The sequence below is a fragment of the Pleuronectes platessa genome, chromosome 17 (genome assembly GCF_947347685.1).
Source record: "Pleuronectes platessa chromosome 17, fPlePla1.1, whole genome shotgun sequence".
Classification (NCBI taxonomy): domain Eukaryota; kingdom Metazoa; phylum Chordata; class Actinopteri; order Pleuronectiformes; family Pleuronectidae; genus Pleuronectes; species Pleuronectes platessa.
Window position 1 is genome coordinate 6884952 of NC_070642.1, and position 25258 is coordinate 6910209.

Here is a 25258-nt window from a genome sequence, read left to right on the forward strand (position 1 = left end):
TGCTCCACTATTTGACTGGTGATGCCAGTCTCATGACCCGCAGAGGGTTGGACAGCATCTCAGCTACGGGGCATACACGGCTGTTTATGTCTCTCTGTGGCTAATCCTGCAAAATCCCAGTCAATCCTGCCTGTCTGAGACTGGCATTCCTCTGCAAACCTCAGCCGCCTTTTCCCTTTCCATTCACAACCCAATAAACGCTGCTGCTGCAAGATCTTCTTAATCCTCCATTATACCGCCTGTAACAGCAAACACTTGCGAGGGCTCTGGACACAGCAGCTCCCAATTGGCTACCCCTTGGTTTCATTACATTCATTGTAGGATTTTATAAGAGTGATCCACACTCATTTTGACTATTTGTTTCATGACATGCTTCTTTGTTGTTCTCTTATTTTCCTCCTCGTCCCCTGCGCAGTATATTTCACATACCTTTGGCTTTTAGCCGTTGTTGTTATCCAGAGGGACTTGATGACAGAGGTGCTCAAGGGCGTCCTACCAGGACATGTTCCCCAATGACGGATGTATACAGCCAACAAAGATAAAAAGGAATGAATTACCCTCAAATTAGCCTGAGTTTGTCTTGAATAAGTTGTGAAACAATTAGGAAAACTAAGTGATTGTTGAGTGACTTTGTTGCAAAATCTGTGGCTTCAAACCGCTGGTCACCACCACCTCCAGTCAAACGCTGCCACTGCTGCTTGTGTCTAATCCTCCTCATCAGACAGCTCAGGGAGGCTCAAAGAGAAGAGCATGCTAATATGATGCTGTGCTGATGTTGATCCTGTGATTACTGCTACATGCTCATTTCTTGATGAAACATCAGTCGCACATCAAATTATCCGAAGCCTGAAGATGGTTCAATGCCTCCGTGGATTCAGCTGTTTCCACTGCAGCATCCAGCTCTCCATCCTAAAGGCTTTTCCTCTTATCTCTCTCTCTATCTCTCTTCCAGCCCTCCCCGGACTCCCACTAGGATCTTCTCTTCCCTGTTGGAGACCTCCTCCACCCCCCACATCTAGCAGCCATGGCAGATGACGCGGACATGCGCAATGAGCTGTCAGACATGCAGCAACGTGCTGACCAGCTTGCCGATGAGGTGAGAGCGACTCGTGATGGCGTGCCGACATGACATGTACACATGCGGACTGAAAGACCTGTAGTTGTAATTCAAGTAATTCAAGTCAATTGGTAAAAGATTTTGAACAAACCAGTCTCAGTTTTAACTCCATTCTCATAATTCGAAGAATGTTTTATAGAATAATGTCAAAATGATTTTAGAGCAGTTGCACCTTGTACCTTCAGACCTTGAATGAATAATAATAGAAATCATACAGCACCATGTTATTGTCGGCCCTGGGCTGTGTGTGTGTGACTGTACCAGACTACATAAATTACTGCGGGATTGTTTTCGTTTGTGTGTAGGGATGTCGTGCCGCTTCTGCATGTGTGTGTGTGTGTGTGTGTTAGAGAGAGAGACAGTATCAGTCATGACCCAGAGCAGATTAGCCCATAACCCTCCAGCTTCACATATGACTCACACTGGCACAGCTGAGCAGAATATTAAACACACACGTGCACATGCGTGAACATGGGGCATGCACAAAATGGCGGCGTCAGAATAACCCTTTTCCTCGTCTGTTGCACTGACTTACATTAGCTCTCAGGTCCACAGAGAGGACAGCAGCTCATGTGATGCAAATGACACATCAAAGAACACAAGGACGAGCTCTAATTAACGAGGGTATCGTATATTGGTGGCTTGACTTCAGACGAAATCCCAGAAAATGGGTGAAAGGGAAAGATGAAAGACTGAGGAAACGGACAGATGAGCTGAAAGGAGGATAAAAAACATAAAGAAGACTGACTTCATCAAAAAACGGTCGCCTCAAATCCAGGCTGCACTTGCTTCGATTCCTCACCCAACCCCCCCTTTCTTCAACCCCCCCTACTGCTCCAGGATCAGCCGTGCTCGCAGCGAGCCCAGCGAGGCGAAGCTGTGTCATTGTGTGAAGGACGAGATATCACAGGGCGCCGTCCCCACCGAGTGGCTCCAGCTAGCAAGCTGTGCTCTGCAGCAGCATGCTTGTTAGAGAGGGGAGCGGAACGTGCAGCTACATATCTATCAGCACACCGGCTAATAATAGACACCCAACTGTCAGGGAGGAAGGGATAGAGCGGGATCAAAGAATGCCTTCTTTACAATGAGGTCGTTTTGATAGGCAGAGCCTCTGTATCCGTAAGGACATGGCTGGTGACTTACCGGATCTTAAACTTGCCTAAAAGCACTAAAAATCAAGCTTTTGATCCCGACTCCGAATCCACATCATGTAGCCCAGAGTAAGCAATTCAGTAGCTTCAGTTGATTCAGGCACTGTGCCTACTACCAAATGTCCTATTATAAGATCTGCCAAATTCAATACTGGAAATGATGACAGTCTGTCTCTGTAAGTTTCATGTCGATAAACATCAGCTATTGATCCTGTCTCTGTTCTGATTGTTCAAATTGACTCCACTTATGCACAATTCAATGAGCGAACACGGACACGTGATTGTGTTGGTTTATTTGCTACACACTCCAGAAACAACCCTTTATAATGTTGTATAAATGTGGCCTGTGATCACAAATGGACACTAATCATATCTCCTGTCTGTCCACAGTCACTGGAGAGCACTCGTCGGATGCTGCAGCTGGTGGAGGAGGTAAGAAAAAAACTTTTTGGGATCAGTGTCGGTGTAAAGGTTTCATTTTTAGTTTCTCAATATAACCTGAGACAAAATATGACACAGTAAGAATAGGAAGTGATCCGATTGATTCACTATCAAATCAAAACACTGCAGAAGAAAGAATCTTTTGTGCCAGAGTGTATAATGAGAGAATTCAATTGTGAAGAGGAACAATTTGAGCAATCTATTAAATTCGTTTGAATAGTAAATCTTTGACAGTATTATACTTTTGCTACTATAATTAAAATGTTAATTTCAGCAGTTTGTTAAGGGAGGAGTGACACCAACACAAAGAGCAGTATTTTCTAACATTTTGCAATAGCTACTCCATTATTGAGAAGTAATTACGCGTTAATAGATTATTTACAAAGTGCAAATTACAATAAATGTCTTTTTTCATGGCTTAACTGTAAATGAGGATGAGCCAGCATTCCCAAGACACTTTCACACAAGGTCCACATTATTCTCTATGTTCAACAAAGAACACTGCCACACTTTACAATAACACATGAATCAAGCAAGAGGAGGACAACTGTGTGTTGTCTTACAGGAGCAGAGCTGCCTGTGTCCTGGTACACTGAGGAGTTAGAATCTCTCTGTTGTCTCCATACATGGGTAAAGACTCATAAATTTGTAACCAGTCGTTAAAAACACAAGTTAGCTGGTCTCCATGACAATAGAAATGTCATGTTTTCGCAAGGATGAGACTTATTTCATGTCTTAATTTCATATTTCATATTTTAGGAACTAATTTGCATCCCCACTCTCAAGTTAATTCCTTTTTTCTTTACAAAACTTTACCTATGGGTAGCCAGCCTTCTGCAGGACTCTACACTTACCAGCACCACTCACTTGGGTTACTCTGTTACAAAAACAAAGTTTAAATGAGTTATGTACAAGAGTATGTTTTGGCTGGTTGCAGTTTCCTGGTTACCTGTTTGCTTTGTGTCAGGCTGACCGTCTCCTGACTCCAGTTTCATATTTAATGCAAAGAGATGAGTCCTGTTTACTTTTTTTTATTTATCTCTCAGCTTGGAGCAAACCAAAAGCTGAATGGTTAGAGCACACACACAACATTAAGTGCTCTTCTTTCGTGGTTTGACTCCCGGGCCTGGATCATTTTCTGCATAGATGTTGTTCAAATAAAGCTGCAAAATGATTTGAAATAATCCTAAAAAAGAAATGCTCCAAAAACATAATTAATAAAAAATGTGGGAACTTGAATCAAGTCTCTTTCTCAATCGACAACATCATTTTCTAACAAAGAAAACCCTTTATAGTTGATGCTGACACACAACTTCAAGGTCCACTGATGAAGTGCCAGTCACATCAATGATTTCACACACTGGATCCAAATTAGCGTTCGCTCTAAAACAAGCATCATTGTTCTGTTTTAATTGCTTTAATCCAATATTCCTCTAGAGCAGGATTGAGCGAACCATGACTCAACTGAGTGATGAAGTGAATAGCATGTATTATAGGAAATTAAGTTATGTCAGAGAGTTAGACGGAGGATACACACCCTTATTTGTATTCACGCCAATAAATAACACTGTAATAAACAGAGGGTGAGAGAGGAGGGGAAAGAGAACCGAAAGGCTCTGAGAGTGGCACGGCAACAGGGAGAGTGAGGGAAGGAGGCAGTGAAATGAAGAGTGGAGGATGCAGGAAGAGAAAAGGCTTGGGAAGCTGGGGGCGGGGGATCCTGACAACCTCCCGGCGCACATCTCAAGGTCATATTGATCATCAGTCGACATTTCTCACAATGCCGCCCCACCGCTATGACTCTACTGCAGGGGAGGGGGAGGCTGTGAAGGCGAGAGACAGGGGAGGAGCAGGGGGAGAAAGTTTACTGCTCCTTCTGTTTGATAGATGTTCAGAAAAACGGAGGAAGGAAAGACGGGGATTGAAAGATGTACAGAATACAAATTCCTCTTGATTATATGGAAATTAATGCAGAATGACTGGCTATACTATCAATTCTCTCTGGATGTTTTTATACCATCACCACACAAACAGCTGAGGGGAATCTGGAAGACCCCACCTCGTAGAGTACATTCAGTCACGTCCATGATTTCATCGGGATATAAGCTTCTGAGACGTGTGGTGATATGAGGGTTTGCTGAAAAAAGATCACAAAAATGTGCTTTTTATTTAGAATTCTTGACTCCAAAAAGTCTTTGCAGCCCGATGTATTAATCCGGCTCCTGGATTTGCATGAGTAGGCTTCACGGTCCTGTTTGGGATCATGGGTGTATCCCGAGGGACACATTTCAAATCCTTTGGAATTTCTCTGGGAAAGAGGCTTTCCATATTGCCAGAATAATTGCTCCCCTCCCGCCTCTCTCACATCAATGTGTAGCTCTCCTTCCAAACTGCTGAGCAGGCAGGGGGATGTGTGTTTAATGGTGTGTGTGCGTGTAGCACTGACACAACATAATCTTATTTATGGCTATCAAGCCGAGCCAGGTGCCACATCTTAGTGCAGTGGTGCTGCATTTCTAAGAAGCACAGGGAAAGTAGAGTTTTACATTTAGTGTCACTATCCTCCTCCTCCTATCCTCCTCCTCATACTTGCGTTCTTTCTACCAGCAATGAAAGCAGCACCCGACCCTGCCTATAAGTGACTGATAGCTTCACTATTGAATCCGCATGGAGGCCCCCTCATGCCAGAAATCAAATGAAACCCTTAAAGCTGAAGAGAATAAGACAACCTCAATTTTCCTCCATTGGAGGACTAAATACTCTCACAGTTTACAGGCAATACTTAAGCCCGGTCCAAAGGTCCATCAGCTGCTGACATCTCAGACGGATGAGGTGTTGGGAGCCTGTGTTATTAATTGCGTAATTATGGAAATTCAATCGCGGGGTCGTCGCTTTAATAAGAACCCTTCTTTACTGTCAGCATTTCTATTGTTAATCTCTTGGGGGTGTTTCCATGTTTCCTGGTAAGGTGTAATAGAGAAATGACCTTTGCTCCTTCTAATCAATACAAGCTTATATGCTGATGTTGGGGGAGCAAAAATATTCAAATGTGTTTGTCAAGGGGGACGGGGACATCAACACAGGGACCACAGAGCGTCAGGATGTGTAATCAGAGGCCTTCATCTAGTGAGCGATTCTCAAAAAGGATTCATAAGGAATCACAAAAGGGGGTTTTCATGTTTCATAATTCTCTACCTTCATTCTGAATTGTTTTAGTTGACAGCACATATATGCCAGCAGCAGCCGCTGATTCCCTCGGCTGCTTTGGCCTCATTACTGACCTTTCTTTCATTTTGTTTCCCCTCCCTCCCTGTGCCCCTCCTTCACACCTGCCTGTCCCTGGGGAGTAGAGCAAAGATGCCGGCATCAGGACTTTGGTTATGTTGGACGAGCAGGGAGGTAAGTCTGCAAGAGGAGGGATGGCGATTTTATTAACACATAGGTATTAATAATGAGCTATTCACATTAAATAAAGTTGGTATCATGATTCTATAAGTAGAAAACACGTTAAATGCTATTCACATTCTAGTAGAACCACAAGTGACACCATGATATATAGATAGACATGTTGCTGTTAAGTTAATGGTAACAAACATGAATGAATGAATGAATTTGCTTCATATGCAGTTGCTTAATTGTTTTCATATAAATGCATTGCCAAACTAATTCATCTTTTCCTGATTTTTCATTAATTTAAAGTAATAATTTCTGATTTGGGTTTTAAGACATTTAATTACTCAAGGGGACCAGTTTAACTTTCTTTCAGCTTCACCTTTAACCGTTGTTTCCTTTGGCTAACTATTTGTTGTCCTTTTTTGATTTGCCTAACTGCGTTTGATTTGCCAGCAGCTTGTTTAGTGTCATCACCAAACAAAAGACTCAGAATAGAAAATATTGAAAGTGCCAAAACATGAACAGATCCAGTGAGGAATATTTAATGCAAGCCACCGCAGTGCCAAAACCCGACAGCTCAACAGCAAGAAAAATGATTTCTCTTGCGTAATCCAGTTGGGCCAACATGTTTGTCCCTGTGGCAGCTGGTGGCGGGGTGTTTTGATCGGCTGTTCTGAGATCTGTTGGTGCGGTAACCTTCTCCGAAATTGCTGAGGAAAAATGTCGAGACTCGAAAGCGATTAAATTGGACATTTTAGATTTTACCACAGCATAAACAGTGAATGAGTCTTAACAGGCTCCATTTTATGGCACAGGCCACATGATAAACAATTACAATTTGGCCAGCAGGTTTTAAACAGGCCAGAGAAAAGCTGAACGGACCCTGCCACACTGCTGTCACTCTGATCTACAAATACCAGAGGTGGATTTAAAAGAAACGATCGATTTAGCTGGTAAAGACAAAAATATTCACGTCTCTGTCAGTTCATACCACTTTGTACAATCCCTGGTTACATGCAGTTTGTTAATGAGCAAACGAACCCAGAACCCACTTGGACTTATACGTTTTATAATGTGGAACATCAAGCAGTTAATGTTAATACTATTAAACCTGGTAATGAAAATATTGGGGACTTCACCAAACCTGTAGAAGGGAACCATAATTGTACCAACATGGTTGTTCACTCAGGGGGATGAGAGATCTGCCCTCCTCTGACCATCCCTTGATCCCCTCATCCTTATTCTTTGTCCCCAGCGCTCTTCTTCACCCAGGATCCCTACTCAGAAACCAATTGAAACGGCTCACTACACACACAGGAGGCTAAAAGCCTGAGCTGACCTCTGACCCTGTGTTATTGACTTTAGTGCAGGCAGAAATGTATGTAGCCGTGTAGCACTTGATGCTGGAAACAGTTATTGACGAGTGTGAAGGTTTACTTCAGGTGAAATCAAGTGTTTTCTTAATCAAATAATTAGTGCAGCCTGCCGAGTGCCCTTAGCCCACTTCACTCATTGTGGATCCTTTCTTAGTTGAATATATTTACATAAAATGCATGCCAATCGGGGATTTTACAAATCTGGAAAAAGTCAATGAACTAGTTTCTCGATCCATATTTAATTGTGCCTCACCCTTTCACACTCTGCCTGCACTGTATTTCCTTTAATCAGGATGTAAATCCTCTGTGCTGTGGAGCCGTCACCAACCCACCATCCACCACACCAGCCTGACCAAGGCCCTGACGCTCATAAACCAGAATTCAGTCATACTTAAAATCCGTTCCATCTCCTTGACCATATGCAAAACCAGACAAAGCAACACGGGCAGTTTGTAGTGACACACCACTCTTATTCTCTTGATTGTGGCAGCAACATAAGACAATGTCAAACACCACAACTGATATCTGTGAATCTTAAGCAGCCTATTAATGTGTCCCATAATGATGAGACAGTCCAGCACAAGGCCTTGATCCACAGCAGCGAGGGCTCAGTCAGAAGAAAGCAGACATAACATTACTCAACAATGTAAAGCTGTTGGTATATTGTCATTGTTTTCACATAAGGTGGCAAGGGCACGTTCTTTTTAAGTTGGATTTCCTCACAGCATAAAAAAAGGATCAAGTTTAACTCAGCATCCTAATCATGACAATTTGATTGTAGATCAGGAGACAGTGAAAAAAATCAACCGTGGAAAAAACAGACCTGTCAGGTAATAATGCACAGCGCAAGTAAACAGCTCCCAAGGGAGTTTTCTTTGCTTTGGTCTGATGGAATTTTGAAATATACATATTGGTTAAATAAAGAGCACAGGTGCTAGTTTCTCGGACTTAAAATTGACACAGGAATAGGGAGCAGGAAAAGTAAGTCATTTTAAGAAATTCCCATATTTCCTTTTTTGCCAAGCAGGGATATTAGATACGAGGCTAAAGCCATGAAGCAAATAGCAAACTTAGCATAAAGACTGGAGAAACGTCCATCTTTCTTCTGTAAAAATAGTGTTATGTTCACCCTATTTCCACTCCATGAGCTGGCAATAGAAGACAGATTGTATTACGTTCGGATAATGGCAGATGTAGGATTTTTCCAAACAGGAAACTGGAAACCGCAAACCTCAGGGACCAATTCGATTATAGTTGGGGCTATTGGCCCCCTGGCCTGCCCCTGAATCTGCCCCTGCCTTTGGAGAGGTTGGCTCTAGCCAGGCTAGCTCTTCCCTCCTGTTTGTTATGCTAAGCCAAGCTATCTGGCAGCTGGCTCTTGCTTCCTATTTATCATAGGCTACAGAAATGAGTACTACTCACATGTTTATCTTACTGTCTAGCTAGGAAACAAATTCTGATCTTTACAAAAATACAAAACTATTCCTTAAAGTTAATATTTAAAGATTTTAACTTTCAACCACTTAAACTGAGAAATTATATTCACTGTCATTATTTTATTTGTTGTGCTATACATAACATTGTCTGGCCTAAAAAAAATCAGTGAATGCACAGAATTGTATTTTACTGTATGCCACCAAATCAACGCATTCAGTAGAAACACAGATCAGTCTTCTCTCTTACCGTGACACACACCAGGGTACAAACACACACACGACTCAATTACTGCTCATAATAACTCATATTTCTGTCAATCAGTCAATGAAATTCATTCCACTACTGTCATCCCTTTGTCCTGACCAGAGCAACTCGATCGTGTTGAAGATGGCATGAACCATATCAACCAAGACATGAAGGAAGCCGAGAAAAATTTAAAAGATTTAGGGAAATGCTGTGGGCTTTTCATATGTCCATGTCACAAGTAGGTACTGACAACGTGCCTCAAGGTTCTTTACATATGTGGTGGCGTCCAGTTTTCCTCTTTTTTTTTGGTTTTACTTTCTTTTGTCACAGTGAGTGTCTGAAGTTGTTGTCTTATCTCCTTTGTCTTCTCTTTATCTCTCTCTTCCTCTCCTCTTCCTCCCTCTCTCTTCTCGTGCTTCGTTCTGTGGGGGATAAATGACTTGTGTTTAATCAGAGCAACTGGAGCGCATCGAGGAGGGAATGGACCAAATCAATAAGGACATGAAGGATGCAGAAAAGAATTTGAACGATCTAGGGAAATTCTGTGGTCTTTGCTCCTGTCCATGTAACAAGTAGGTGCTGCTTGCCTGCCTGCCTGCCTGCCATTCAAAAGAATAAGACTCAATATCTAAGAAATTGAAAAATAACAGAGGTAGAAGTGACATCACGGTCGCCATTAGCCAATAGTCGGCTCTGCTCCAGCTCCAAATAGACACTGACTCCCGCCCATTTACAGCTGCACGAGGTGGACATAGGGGGATATGATACACTTTCTCTCTCTCTCATACACACATACACACCCACATGCATAGCATACCTAAAGTCGGACTGAAATTTGAATTATTTTCACTTTCCATGTCAGGACAAGCATGATGACACGCTACATTATTTTCTGTTTCTCAAAAGAAGCTAGGTTTCCGGCTGAATGTTTCCCATTGCCGTGGTTATCAAACCACTTACTTTACCAGAAGACAGGCTGTTAACCTTATAGTGCACTAAAAACATAGTAAAGATGATACAGGACATTTTTTTTTCTGCGCTTCTTAACTAGCCTGCAGTGTTGTTTACTTCAGGGTGTTCATGACATCGGACATGACAGCCTGCGAATACCTGTTAATATTGGTATAAAAGAGGTATCAGTTTGTCCCTAAAACATTCAGCATTAGGATAGATCCTTAACTACTAGCAAAGTGGAAGCTAGCAAAATAACTTGCTAGCGTTAATATTAATTTCCAACAGATTAACGTTAGATGCCTCAATCATTTATGGGTCCAAACGTGATGATTGTCAATAACCAGACTGTCAAAAATGGCAGTGATGAATCATCCATACTCCACACACCACTCTGTGATTAGAAAGATAGTACGATGTACTGTGTAGAGTAAAATACGCAAATAAAATACAGAGCCACTAACTTGCATCCTCACAGTTACGTAGTATATGGAGTGCCAAAAAAGAACTAATGTAACCGTATCAAGGCTGAAGAATCAATCAAACTTTCTTTCTTATCAAACTCAAACTTTTTTAATAAACTTTCTTTTTTTTTGATGGTTACAAATGTGACCCAAAACTATACAAAGCCAAAAAGACCTAGGTACTAAGCAAAGAATATTTTTAATTTCAGTTCGACTTAAATGCAACTGCACAGTACACGCAGACGCACACACTGTAGATATCTGGTTGCTAATGCAGTAGCCTTGGGTTCTGACAGAGACTCTCCACTGGATTGGCCTTCTGAGAAACAGTATCCCATAGTTCATAGCAACCATGCCGTAGTCCATCCAGTCAGAGCCATCGCTACCTGATGGGCCTCTGAGAAGTAATGTTGATGCTTCCAAATCCCACACACACTCTACCCAAACTTGTGTATTTCTTTCTCGCTGCCTTTGTGCCATGTGCATACAGACTGGCGAATCCCAAATCCTATAAACCCAAGCTCAAAAAGTCCAGTCCTCCACATAAGCTCTCCTCCACTCAGCAAAGGCCATGGCTCATCAAGAAGTGCCTCTCTTAACGCCCTTCTACCAAGTGCCCTTCTCCAAGTGCCCTATTCTCTAAGCTTCCACTTCTCCAAACGCCTTTATAATGGGAGTCATATACATGCAGGTGTAGTCATTGTAGAAGTCCCTCTTGGAACATTTGATTCCTCCTGAATAGTTTTTCAGTATGAATGCAGAGTGATGGGACAATGGGTACTTCTACAACGACAATCACCTCAGCTGTTGGCCTTCCCAACAGATTAGATTCTTCTAAAAGAGCAGGGCTGCGGCTCCCGAGGCATCTCGGCACTCAGATCATTTTATGTCCTGACCCTGTCTGGTTATTCAGTGATCTTTGTTCCAAAATGTCTATGGTCAGCCTGGTCCAGGACTGTTTGACACTTCTCCTCATTTGCATGATCTCTACCACCACCGCACCGCTTTAACATCCAGTAGATCCTCACCCTTCTGGCAGGAAATGAGGCCTCGCTGTTAACCCCCCTGTCCCCCCACCACCATCTCTGAACCACCGAGCGCCAATGACATGGAATGACTTGCGAGCATGACCCTTTGAATGCTCATGCATGCATGACGATGCAACTCATAACAGCAATGCTACACGTGGAGATGCTAAGATCCTGATGCTAATATTAACAATGGAATGATGTTGATGATGTTGATGATGAACAAATGTTTTATTTACCACGAGATGCACAAAGGCCTTGTCTTTTCCCATGAGAAATCATGTTGATAAAAGAAGAAAAGCGATTGAGTTTATACATATATATTTAGCAAAGGTTTTAGTGTCTAAAATGGCCAAAATATTAAAGCAAACAAAATTGTCAATTGTGGCCCTTGCATGAGAAAGGAAAAAAAAGGAAGAGAGAAGACAAAACTGTGTGAAAACAATGACACATCAAACGGAAAAGAGAAAACCAGGAGTGATGCGCGTTGTTCCTCGGAGCCGGAAACTGGGTTAGAGCACATGCGCAGTGAGACTTTTTCGGGGAGCTAGTCATGTTTGTTCTGTAATGGGTACATCATGTACCTGCAGATGTGGCAATGTGCGTGGTAGCCTCGTCTGAACACGGCTCTGCATGGTGACAGCCCACCTCTGCCTTGTCCCCCCCCCCTCTGGTTCTACTGCATTTTGTCTGCAGTGCCGTCTCTCCTTCAGAGTGCTGGGCTATAACTTCATCCTGCACTGGTTGTTCGGCTTCGCTGTTTGCTGAGCTCCCTCTCCTGCAGGGAACTCGCTTACATGTAGGTCATTGTCTCAGATAGAGGCGTGACAGCCTGATAGGAAGTCAACGCAAACTGGATGCACACATAGAATGAGGCTGGAGTTGATAAAAGAGACATATTTCCTCACGCCTCTCAGAAAGTGAGACTTTATTCCATCATGCATGCTGCTCTATTTCTTTAATCCCTGCAGCGTGCAGGCTGTCTATCAGAATTAGCTGACTGTTCGGTTTTTCGGGGCTTAATGCCTTTTGATTGTCGCTGTCTGCAGGCCACTGAGTGGATTCTGATTGGTAGATAGCTCAACACACAGGTCACTCAGGGATTGGATTAGATAGAACGAGTTTTACGACGGGATCTGCAGTACTCGTGGCATCTAATCAGATCCTCTCAGTTCAATCGCAGCAAAAGTGATTAGGGAAGTGCATTATGTCCATTCTGAGACTGTAGGGAAGCAAACTGCAGAGGAGAACCAACGGGATATCAAATGAACGGAAAGTGAGATGAGGGGAAATGAAACGGTCACAGATTAGCTATAACAGGAATGAAAAAAATGAAAAACAAGGAAGGTAGAAAGAGGAAGGACTCAGGCAAGGGTAGCATGTGTGTTTACCACAGTGGTGTTTGTCAGCAGGGACAGGGAACTCAGTGAACCCTTGCCTCAGTCCATTTCTATTAATAAAAGCAGTGTAGGAGGCTGAGCCATTGCCATCCCTGATACAGCTTGAAGACATCGAAGCAGCACTCCAAGGTTAAACCAAACTCAACAACTGACACTGCAGAAGAAAGTACAGAATCTTATTAAATAAAAACATTCACAGATATGTGAATGTCCTGCCTCAGAAAGTGCCTTAAATTCTGGAGATAGCGACAGAAGAAATAAAAATGTATCCCTAATTATTGAATCTTCCCCTCTGTCCCAACTCTGTGCCAAAACAGATGCAGAATCTGATTGTTAACAAAGCCGAGCGGCCGAGCTGCGTTGGCGTGTAGTGTTAGCGCAGCTGTATTTGTCCACCTTTTCTGCTCTTGAAACAGAAGCAGATTCAAGCTTCGGATCACACGCCTCTGCCTCGCTGCTGCCCGACATCGCAGCTTGTCCAGTGGCCCCAAAACCTGGAAGAAAAGCAGTGACGTGTAAAAACAGCAGAACGAGGGCAGGATGTAGGGGGGGTGGGGACACAGGTCACTGGGTGTTGGAGTAGTTAATAATGGCGTTACTCTCTGTTGACTCCCTCCAGTTCCTTGTTTTATTTTGTTCCCTTAAGTCGTTTCGCAGTTTGTTCTCCACATTAATCGTCGTCGTCCCCCAACAATGTGACAGTCCTGTACACTCTATGTTGTGTGTCTGCCAAAAGCTCATCTCTTCTCTGTTTTCTGTCACACTGGGACATTTAACTGTGGGAGTGGGGGTGGGCCTTATCATTGCAGCATTACAGAAGTGACGGGGGGATGATTACAAATTCTTTTTTTTTTAGTCAATAGGATCCTAAATGGTGCAGCTACTGAAATGCATGCTTAGATTATAGAGAACACATAGATGTGACATGGCATACCAGGCTTGCCTGATTCTGAGCAAGTATGTTATATATACAAAAATATAACATCACACACATAATTATTGTGTAACTACAGAATGAGCCTGTATCAAACCCAATGTACCAACCAGTCCATGCCTGCTATGCTTTGCTTGACTTAGTCTAGTCCCCACCATATATTTCTGTGCTGAATGCATGAAATCAAATAACTCCTCTGTGTCAGCTGATCAATCCCGCTACATACTGACATGCAGCTGCATTACCTCAAATCCAAGGCTTTCTCTGTAGATATTCGACTAATGGGAAGCCAGCCTGGTTATTGAGGTAAAATGATCAGTCCAACAGTTGAGTAACTGTCCCTCCTCATCCTCCCTATCGCTGCCGGTGGCCAGGATGAAGAGTGGAGCCAGTAAGGCCTGGGGGAACAACCAGGACGGGGTTGTGGCCAGCCAGCCCGCCCGCGTGGTGGACGAGCGTGAACAGATGGCGATCAGCGGAGGCTTCATCCGCAGGTAAGACTGACGATTTAAGTGGATACTTCAAAACACACAAAACTGAACCAATAAGACAGAAGGAAGAACAATTCCTAACAAAATCACAACTTTCAACCAAACAACGACACTTTTCACTTGTATTACACAAACAGTACACACAGTGAGCTTTATTATTATTTATCAGGGTGCGAACAGCATGAAAACAACTGTATATCCTTGTATTTTCTGTAATGCAAGAGCAGTTTCCTCAAGGGTACACATTACATTCCCAGGCTCAGATTACATGATCATATCACATGACTAGCCAGGGTGTACCTCCCGAGTCTACAGGGAATACACAGCGTTATCAGGATTTACTTTGCGTCGTAGTGTTCTTGCTCATTTGTTTACTGAACCTCCGACAAAATAGTCCTGATACAGTGAGACTCGGTGGGACCTGACTTATTTATAAGGATAAACCGTAAACTTGTTGTCCCTCTGACTCCGCCTCTTTTCTCTATTAAAATTTGGATTATAGGGTCATAGTAATAGCAGCTAAACCTACACACTACACTGTATGACTCACATGTATAATTAGTACTATTACATACTCTTTAGATGTTTTCAGATTTTTGAGAAGGTAACAAATATATAGCACAGGACTTCTATGTCTGATGTTTTCATCCATAGTGTTTCTGGAGCCAAAGTCCCTCACTGTTGTATTGTTTTGAATGTGGACTCACAAATATTTATACAGAGGGATGTTTGGAATTGTCCCGAGTCCATGATGTCAGAAATCAGAGCTGCAATATGATGTTGGAAAGACAAAGTTATTACATCATAGTAAACCAATGACATTATACGATCAACTTAGCACCTTATAAAACTGCACAAGGTCGTGAGGGACAGTATGTGCTGGTTAGTCATGTGAAGTGGCTACTGACTCCTGAGCCATCAAATGTGTCCTCTGTCTAAAGTCTCACAAGAACAAGTTAATAAATAAATTCATGGAGTCATTAAGCGTAAAATAATTTAATTATCAAACTGTATTTTTCATGACTCATATAGTGACATCATCAGGTGAAAGTTCATTTCATCCAATACTTTGAGTTAGGACCAAATACCTGAAAATTAAAGACATTATTGGATTAAGTTCCAATTACCAAACCGTAGCATGCTACAATGTTAAACCAAGATGGTGGACATGTATAACATCACACCCACTCTATATCAACATGTTAGCATGTTAGCATCATAGCCGAGCCCACCAGCAGCTTTGCCTCTTGTTTGATGAGGTGTATGGAAGTTCAATACCACATCACTGTGACTGCCTATTTAAACTGGTTGAAATGCATTTTCAATGAGGCACTACCTACAAGCTACAGCTCAGAACTACTTTATGCCAAAGGACTGTGAGCATAAGAAACGATGGGTAAGTGTGTTGCATTCACTAAACGGCCTCTGCAGGTCAGAACAGCCGGTGCACATGTGTCCAGGACACAGGAGGTAGCTGCAGTTAAGTAGAAATGAGGAGGTGAAGAGATTAAATTCATTTTGCTCGTCTTATTTCTTCATCACTGATTCCTCTCAGCACACGTGTCACTGTAGTGAGATGTGGATTGTTTAATTTGCTTCAACAGACATTTTCAACAAGCTCAGCTCCAGCTGCAGTTCAGCTAACCTCACTATCTAATGTTTTGGCTAACCAAAAATACATATTATATTAGTCTGACTTATCCCAAATACCATCAGTCTTTGATATACATACAACAGATTTTTTGACAATTTGATATCATAGTTTACAGTATTTATTCAGACACTAGTCATGGCAGATCAGTGAAGTAATGAATCTATGAGATTGATTCTTATCTCAGTCTACATCCTCTCCAGTATAAACATATGTGTTTGAGGCCCATATGGCTGTAAATTCAGTACTGGGTCTCATTGTAAATACTGTGGTGTCACTGCAGTCCATGGGTGTTTCCCATTACAGATTCTTACAGTTTAGGCCTATATCAGTTATTTCAAATCGTAAATTGACTTAATCACCACAATGCTTGTTGTAAAAATCCATGTTAAAGTAAGTATTATCAGACATCTCAGCAGAAAAACACAATGTAAACTGCTGTGCAGAGGGATCTCCTTCTGTCCAGATGCCTGGTCTAAGGTCAGGCTCCGCTCCTCTGAGGATCAGAGGCGAAATCTGGATGAAATATGGATGAGAAAGTCACAGAGGAAGCAGACAGCACCTTTCTGAACCTGGTCGATGTATAACCATGTGGCGTGTGTGTGACCTGGTGTTTATGCAGACATAACCTCTAACCGGGACTGTGTTTGTTTAGGGTAACAGAAGATGCCCGGGAAAATGAGATGGACGAGAACCTGGAGCAGGTGGGAGGCATCATCGGTAACCTTCGCCACATGGCCCTGGACATGGGCAACGAGATCGACACCCAGAACCGCCAGATCGACAGGATCATGGAGAAGGTACACCCCCGACAAGCTCAAGATTCAACTGCTCTTTTTATATCTATTGTACAGTGCATACATATAAACATAGCATTGATTTATTTAGTCTTATTGCATTTTGTAAAGATGGATATCACATACAGAATAGTTTCCCCTGACTTCAGTCATTTAACTTATAATTACTTATTGTATTTGATATTAGTATCCTTTTCATCATAATCTGGCTTTAGGACAAACGTTTTTGAGTGACATTATTTAACCTTGACTTATCAATTAATTTTATACATTTATACAACACTGTTGAATGTGAGCACTTCTCAGTTACTTATTACAAGTTTACGCCACTGATTCCCCTGATCCTTCTTTCTTCATCCTGTCTCAGGATTTAAATCTAGTGATTTTACAGTCATAAGATGGAAAGATTTAAAAATCAGCATTCACCACCATTATTATGATAGTCCATTTCAAATAATTAGCTGTTATAATAGTTAGCCCATTGAAATCAGTTCCCTCCACAATCATACAGAGAGCAGCAGCATACGTTCATTTAAACACCTTCCTGTTGTCAAAAGCATTGTTAAAGAAAATCAGCAGCGTGCAGGTTTCAAACATGATATTGCATTTGGAAAATCTAAATCCCTGCTCTAACATGTGATTATTAATTTGTTAATTCTGAAATGTTTCTCAGTCTGTTGACAAAGATAAATCTTAGACTCCCTTCTCAGATATGCAACGTATTGTAAGCAAGTATACATGAAAAGTTGTTCATAGATACACATTTTATTATCAGAACTGCAGAATCTTTAGTGCATTAGTTCAAGAAAGCCAATTTGCAGCCATCAGCAAGATCCCTTTATTTATTATTTATTTGACTCTGTGAGCCTGAGTTTTCCTTACTTGAAAATGAGTTTATTACAACATGGATCTGTCGACAGAGAAAAACGGTAAAAACAAAAAGCTTCAGGTTAAATAGCAACATGTCAGTATTAAACCAAACTGGGGGGAACTGGTTCCAGCCTCGATCACTTTAAGTCATGTCATGATGCCCATTACCCTCATGAGCGTTCAGAGTCTCAATGTTCATACATCTTATCTTTCCAGCCGAGGCCTTCAGACTTCTCAGGTCAAACAGGGGTTTTAAAAGTTTGTCTAGACATGAAAAATCCTATCTAATATAATTTGGATCAAACTGACATTCTTCTCTTCTCTCTTCCTCTCCTCCACCCAGGCTGACTCCAACAAGACCAGGATTGACGAGGCCAACCAGCGTGCCACAAAGATGCTGGGCAGTGGCTAAGCGCCCTGAGCCCGCAACGTGACAGTCCCCGGCGTCCCGCGCCGCACATCTACAGGCGCTGACTTGCTTTCATCTTGGTATTGACCTTCTAGGTTTGCACACATGCACATATCACCTCCCTTCCCCATTGTAAATGTTGTTCTGTGTCGTCTGTCGAGCTTTTTCAAGATGATTGTCCTCGTAAAAAGATGATTTCTTATACTCCGTATATCATTCTTTCCAAAGGTTGTATATAGTGCTGACTTGATGGCTCTCTAGCTCACCTGTGAAGTTTTTATTCTCTTTATCAAAATATATATAAATATATATCATATATATCATATATAATATATATATATATATAAGTACACCGCTCTGGATGACAAGTATATTATAGGAATGCTATACAAGCTGTTTGTTTTTATTCTTTTTCCTTTTCAGTATCTCAGTATCGTCCTAGTAAAACTGTGTCATTCCATTTAGGCTACTGTCATGCTCCTTATTTTGGTGTTGTCATGACAAAAAAAGGGAGAGACGATCGATGGGAAAGCACGAGTAAAAACTCGCTAAGCGACGGTACAGATGAACGGCATTGCAAAGAGCACTTACAATCAAAAGGCAGTCGATGGTACTTTTTCCTTCACCGCAATCATACTGTTCATACTGAGTTACTGTTTAGACAATGTGCAACTAGACTCTCTGTAGCTGTATTAGACATTGCATTCCGAGTGATGTGAATTGTGCGTTCTCTGCATGACAAATGGTAGATCTTAGTCTTATAAATAAAACTCGTCTGAAAAATATATATAAAAAAAAGATAACAAGGAAGTAGCAAATTGACAAAACCGCATGCTCAGTATTAGGACACAGTTGATCGTTCCATACTCCTGCAAGTTTGCAATAGTGCCACTCTTTCTGTCTCGATATATTTACCGACTGTGACCATCTTGTTGTACAATAATGCAAAAGGGATCAAAAAAGTGTGTCAAAGATGAAAAATACACGAGGACTTGGGTTTGTCTTGCAAAAAATGACCTGTTTTCTAAATGATTATGCAGTTCAGTGATGAAGATGTTGATTATGTGCTGAAAGAGAAGGACTGGTTGTGTACTGTAACATAGGTTTTGGATGCTCTGAAAAAAAATAAACGTTTGCAATGTAAAGCAAAGACGCATATTTCTGAGAGACCTTACTTTTATAAGAAGACTGTAACTGTCAGTTTATTCTCCCCCGTGTCGTTTGTTATTGGTAAAAAAACTGATAATGTTGAGTTACAATGATAACTATACTCTGAAACAAAAAATACATACAAAAGGGTTTTTTGTTGCTTCTGTACTTTAGAGCTATGCACAACCAAATCGCCAAAATGTTGAGTAGTTAGAGTAAGGTGATTAAATACCTAAACCTGAATGACACAATAGGTTCAACTGTGAGATTGATGTCCTCAACGCATGTAATATTAATGACTCCCTCTCTGTATCCTGTCAGTGTGTGAAGTGGTGGACATTTTGTAGCTAGCTGAATTGATTAAAAGTAATAAACCCTAGTCACACCCGTGTCTGTCTTTATTGCTCCTCTGAGTCCAGAGGCTTTTGTCTCGTTCTGTAAATCCCAGGGTGATTTTAACAGAATATACCTTTTATATCAGTTTATACATGTAGACAATCACGGATGTGGCAGACAGTCCACCTTACTGTAACTCCAGGAATGTCACCAAAGGGTTAATACACTGACAGTCATGAAGATAGAAGCTTCTGATACTTTATATAACCAGAATAAATAATAAGGATTCATCATCTTTATAATCTGAAATGTGGAGAATCCAAACATGAGGTCATTCTGAAAACAAAATACTAGTTTGACATGATGCTTAAATGCCATGGCCTTTGTTTGAAGTCTGAAGTATCTGTCTTTTCTATTAAATCTCCTTAATATCATTCAATTGAGAAAATTGATTTTTAACTAAATATAGAAAATCTCATAAACTAACTTGAACTCCCTTAAGCAAAAAGTTATCCTCATTTCTTCAACTTACTAGAAATTATTAATCTTTATGTTTTTGTTAAAGGTATTGCATTTATTTTTCTTGCTTTTTCTTGTTATTAACTGTACAGACATGAAAGCCAAAAAGCGTATTTGCCAAATTGTTCTTTATAATATAATTTACAACATCAGTTTCATCTTGGCACATAACTGCAGTATAAAGCTTTAAATGTCAAAATGGTGGCATGAGGGTAGCTCAAACCGCCCAGAGCTCGGTGCTTGACGTACTAACTTCAGTAGAAACAAGGAAGTGAAAGAAAAATATATATATTTTCCTTCCAGTGCTGGAGACAGCTCTTGGTGAGTGAACAAAGTATTAATGCTAAACTTGCAGAGCAATGCTGTGTAGCAATACCAAAAACATATCACCTCTGCAAGGACAAAGGAGGAGACACACAAAAGTTACAAATAGAACATCTATATGTTCAACTAAATCTGTTTAGAGTGTATATATGTGTGCACCAAACTTCATGTCAATCCAGTCAGTTCACTTCAAGATCTGTTGGTCATAGACAACAACAACACACATCTGGACATGGATGGACAGAAGGACTGAAGAATGGAGGGAGGAACATCTGCTCACTGCCGGAGGTAAAATATTGTTTTTCTGAAAATAAGAGAAAGCATAAAAACTATAAATCAACATTCTCCTCTTGGTCTCTTTTTTGCATTTAGGAGTATGGACTATAAAATAAAGGTGCATTTCACCTAAAGAGATTATATATTACACTAAAAATGTATAAGTACCCCCATAAGGAACTATGCGTCTTTGTAAATCAATTGGTAAATGTTAATTTTCTACTCCAGTGGAGCCTTCTTTAGTCCAAAATGATTAATTCATTTTCAGGAAGCAAACTTTAGATTAAGTGGCCAGTGTCTTACGTATCCCCGACAGAAACTGTGACCACATTCATTGTACTGCTCCTGCATTCGATCAAGTGTGGAGCGAGGTTACTTAGCTTTTGCTAGGAAACAAGAATCGAGTCCATATTGACTGTAGAGACTGAATACGATGTGAAATATACACTAAATCAAACACTTGGTGGTTGATCACCATCTGGCCTCTTAAATAATAATATTGATAAAACTTACCTTTTTATAGCTTTTTTCAAGGGACCCAAGGACCCTTTACATATTTAAAGATTCAGCACTTTTGTTTGCTTTTAACAATTTGTTTAAAATGCTGATTTAAGCACAAGAGATTTGTAAAACAGTTATGTAATTTTTAATTTTAGAACAGATCTCAGTGTCTGCTAGTTATCATTAATCATTTCATGTGGTGAGTCCTCCATCTTATCAGCTCAATTATCCTTTCTCCTCAATCCAGCCAATCAGCATCCAGGTTTACTCCTGAGTTTGAACAAGTTCGTCCATCGTTGTTACTGCAGTGGGACTTTAATATATCTGTTGGGTGAATAAACACACTCATCCAAATTAGACAGTGATGATGTCAAGCTCTCTTTTTGTGGTTTTTAATTTAGCGTGGAAGTGACAGGTGTATCATTACCAGAAAAACGAAAAAGGCTTTAGTTGCAATTGGAAAAAACGACTTTATCGTTAAATCAACAATTTGAAAATAAAATCACTAAATACATCAAATATATATGATTTAATGAAAATCAAATGTATTTATAGTTAGACCACCACATCCATACTGTAATATAATTTATATAGTTAATTTACAAATTGATTATATAAATTAAATAATTCTACATTGACTTCAGTGCCATGAACATGTCTTCTGATCTGATATTGACCTCAACCATAAATAAATTGAAATAAATGTGTATATATACAGTAAATATATAAATGATAATGACTTGTGTGTGTGTGTGTGCGTGCGTGTGTATTTGTGTGTGTGTGTGTGTGTGTGTGCATGTGTGTGTTTGCGTGAGTGTGTGTGCGTGTCAGATGGGCGTGGTCAGTGTGATGGGTAGGCCCTCAGATGAGATGATAGTATTATTATTGTATTGTTGCCATAATTAATATATAGATTTGACCAAATGTAAAAAAGTTAAGAAACATTGTTTGTCTATGCTTTGTTCGTATGAATAGTAGCAAACTAAATGAATCACACTGATTTGTTTCACTCCAACACTGTGTTAATTTATCAATGAATCCTGTATCTATATTCAGAAAGACAGAGGTAGATGTTACTGTACTAGTTATTTTTATTCAAAAAGTTTAACATATTTAAAACACATCATTAGATCATTTCAAATATGTACAAAGGGGGACAGGGGAGGGGTTTGTTTTGAGGAGTAGAAAAAGGGTGAGGGCGGGGGCTCCTCCACCTCTTCTCTCTCCTCCAGCTCATCTCGGCCTCCTCCTTTCTGTAGCTCAGTCCCATAGTTTGAGTTGTCTCCTGCTGCAGTTTCGTCTCCTTTCGGCTCTGATGCAAGCACCTTCTCCTTCTCTTTCTCCTTCTCCTTCTCCTTCTCCTTCTCCTTCTCCTTCTCTTTCTCCTTCTCCTTCTCCTTCTCCTTCTCCTTCTCCTTCTCTTTCTCCTTCTCCTTCTCCTTCTCCTTCTCCTTCTCCTTCTCCACCTCCATCTCACTGCTACATCCTGTATCAGGCTGAGGTGGCTCCTGGTGCAGACTTGCTTCCATAAGCTTAACCTTGGCCTGACAGTCAGTGAGCTCAGCCAAGCAGTCAAGATAGGCCCTGAGGCGAGTGCGCCGTTTCTTGACCTCCTTTGTTATGACATCATCTTTTTCTTTCAGCTGGTTTTCCAGCTGCTCCACCTTCTCCTTCAGAGCCTGGATCTCCTTCTCCTTCTCCTTCTCCTTCTCCTTCTCCTTCTCCTTCTCCGTCTTCGTCTCCATCTCCTTCTCGGTCTCCTTCTCCTTCTCCTTCTCCTTCTCCTTCTCCTTCTCCTTCTCCTTCTCTTTCTCCTTCTCCTTCTCCACCGCCATCTTTATGACATCATCTTCCTGTAGGCTTGGAGGAGTTCGTCATTGAGGATCTTCAGAATATCTGGTTTCTCCATGGTTTACAGCAGAGAGTAGATCTATCTTTTGATGAAGCTGTTGGAACAGTTGATGCACTATTTCAGAAGAAGTTTCCGTTCTTGTCTGGATCTTGAAGTCAAATGGCTTTTGTCTGCAGGTGACAGGATGAAATAGTGTGTAAGATTTAGGTGAATTTGATCTATCAAACATTCAATATAAAACAATTGACACAGATAGACACACGCAGAGAGAAGGAGAGAGAGGGAGAGAGACAGACTGGCTGGTTTAAGCGAGCGAGAGAGAGAGAGAGAGAGAGAGAGAGAGAGAGAGAGAGAGAGAGAGAGAGAGAGAGAGAGAGAGAGAGAGACTCCCCTCCTGCTACGTTTGTATCTGGTTGCCATGGAAACTCAACTGAATGCACCTGTTCTCTCCACACTGGGAAGAGAGAAATCTAAACTCTGAGTGCACCACTCAAACAACTATAATTCAGAAACTATAAGTCCTATCTGTGAAATAAAGACATCGTGAGAATTCCAAGACTTTGCCAGACACACAGATATATTTAAAATTTGTGAGAGTAAAAAAATGGGACCGTGTGAGCAAGTTATGCAAGTTGATGCTCCTTCCAGAAAAGTTTTCTCTGAAATAACATTAGACCCAATAGAGAGGGATTGTTTTTTTCCTTAAAGGAGCTACACACCTCATGTAATGTGCTCCTAGCATTAACTTAAGCTTCCGTCAACTTGTTCTTCAACACATTCAAACTACACATTAACCAAAAAATCTTTTTGAAATAAAACTTCCCTCATCAATCACCATGGCACCAAGCCATTGTTAAACACCAAGGTTAATCTTCCCAATGTTACAAAAATCACATTCTTTGGTAGAATAAGATGTGAAATGTGAAAATATCCTGGTGCTACAGGTGTTTAGTCCACAATGCCTCGCTCTGCCTGGCCTCGGCGAGCTAACGCTACTTAGCATTACGTTAACATATATCACTCATTAAGATAAGCAGCAGAAAACACAAAAGAAGCCACCAACAATATTTTCACATTTGTCATAAAAGCAACAGAAAACAGCACATTATCAACATGTAACAGCAGAAGCTTCATATTATACAGTGGTTTAATTTCAAACCTGAATAATGAGCCTGAATTGTATTGGTTAGCATGCTGGGTAAATACAGAGAGAGAGTGAGACATGACTTACCTCAGTCAAGGTCAGAGTGCAATAGCAACTGTCTTAAACTTTAACAGTATTTAAAGCAATCAACAGCCAATCAGAGGTCTCCTATCAAAATACCAACTTTGATGCTGTTCATCAAAGCATCAAAGGAGGTATTGAGAGAGTGTCCCTGTCAATCAAAAATAATCTTCTATTTCAAATCTTAGCATCTGGTTGCTATGGTGATAAAACCACCTACTGATGAGGAAGTTTTGCGATCATTTATTTCGGTAAATAAAAACAGGACGTTTCATTTTGGTGGACTTTTAATTGCGTCATTCTTGCAGCATCTGATCTTTAATTTTTTAATGGCTCCTGTCTTATCACCTTCTTGTCTTAGTATTAATATATATATAATATATATATATATACAATATATACTTACATATATGTTTATATACATATACATATGCATGTATACATACATACACATACACATTGTGTGATGGTAGAAAATGTATTTTGTTTCATTTAATTCTCTATTGTTCATTTCGTCGTGTAACTCTTAGCCGCAGTATTTCATCACAAACGAACATGTGAACATTATACAACCCAGGATATTTCCAAACAAAATTCAGACTTAAATAGTTTAAATTTATTTTATCAAGAGGTTCATGTCACACTGTATGGAGAACATTTAAGAAAAGACGATTTTCTACAACCACAAATTCCATTGCACAAGTGTTTTGCAGCAGAAAATTCTTCATAGGTGTCTATGGATGAGAGTAATACAGCTCAGAGCTCAAACAAAACCTAAAGAATCACGGAGACGGATAACCAATTACAATACATATGGGTTAGGGTTAGGGTTAGGGTATATGAAATAACTTCTACAAGAGGATATGAGATTTTGATCATTTTGCGCAGCCCTAGTTTTCATTGAAATGCTTGTTCTCTCA

The 25258-nt window shown here is 40.7% G+C and overlaps 1 protein-coding gene across 2 annotated transcripts; it reads left to right on the forward strand.

The window, feature by feature from the left end:
• Window positions 1-1024: 1024 nt before the first annotated feature.
• Window positions 1025-18159, forward strand: snap25a (synaptosome associated protein 25a). 2 transcript variants are annotated; one of them, XM_053445278.1, is made up of 7 exons: window positions 1025-1096; window positions 2659-2700; window positions 6060-6108; window positions 9282-9399; window positions 14313-14432; window positions 16736-16880; window positions 18091-18159. In XM_053445278.1, the coding sequence occupies exons 1-7, from the start codon at window positions 1025-1027 to the stop codon at window positions 18157-18159; spliced, it is 615 nt and encodes a 204-aa protein (XP_053301253.1). The 2 variants fall into 2 exon arrangements, with proteins under 2 accessions (XP_053301253.1, XP_053301252.1); XM_053445277.1 differs by lacking the exon at window positions 9282-9399 and adding an exon at window positions 9616-9733.
• The last annotated feature ends 7099 nt before the right edge of the window (window positions 18160-25258 follow it).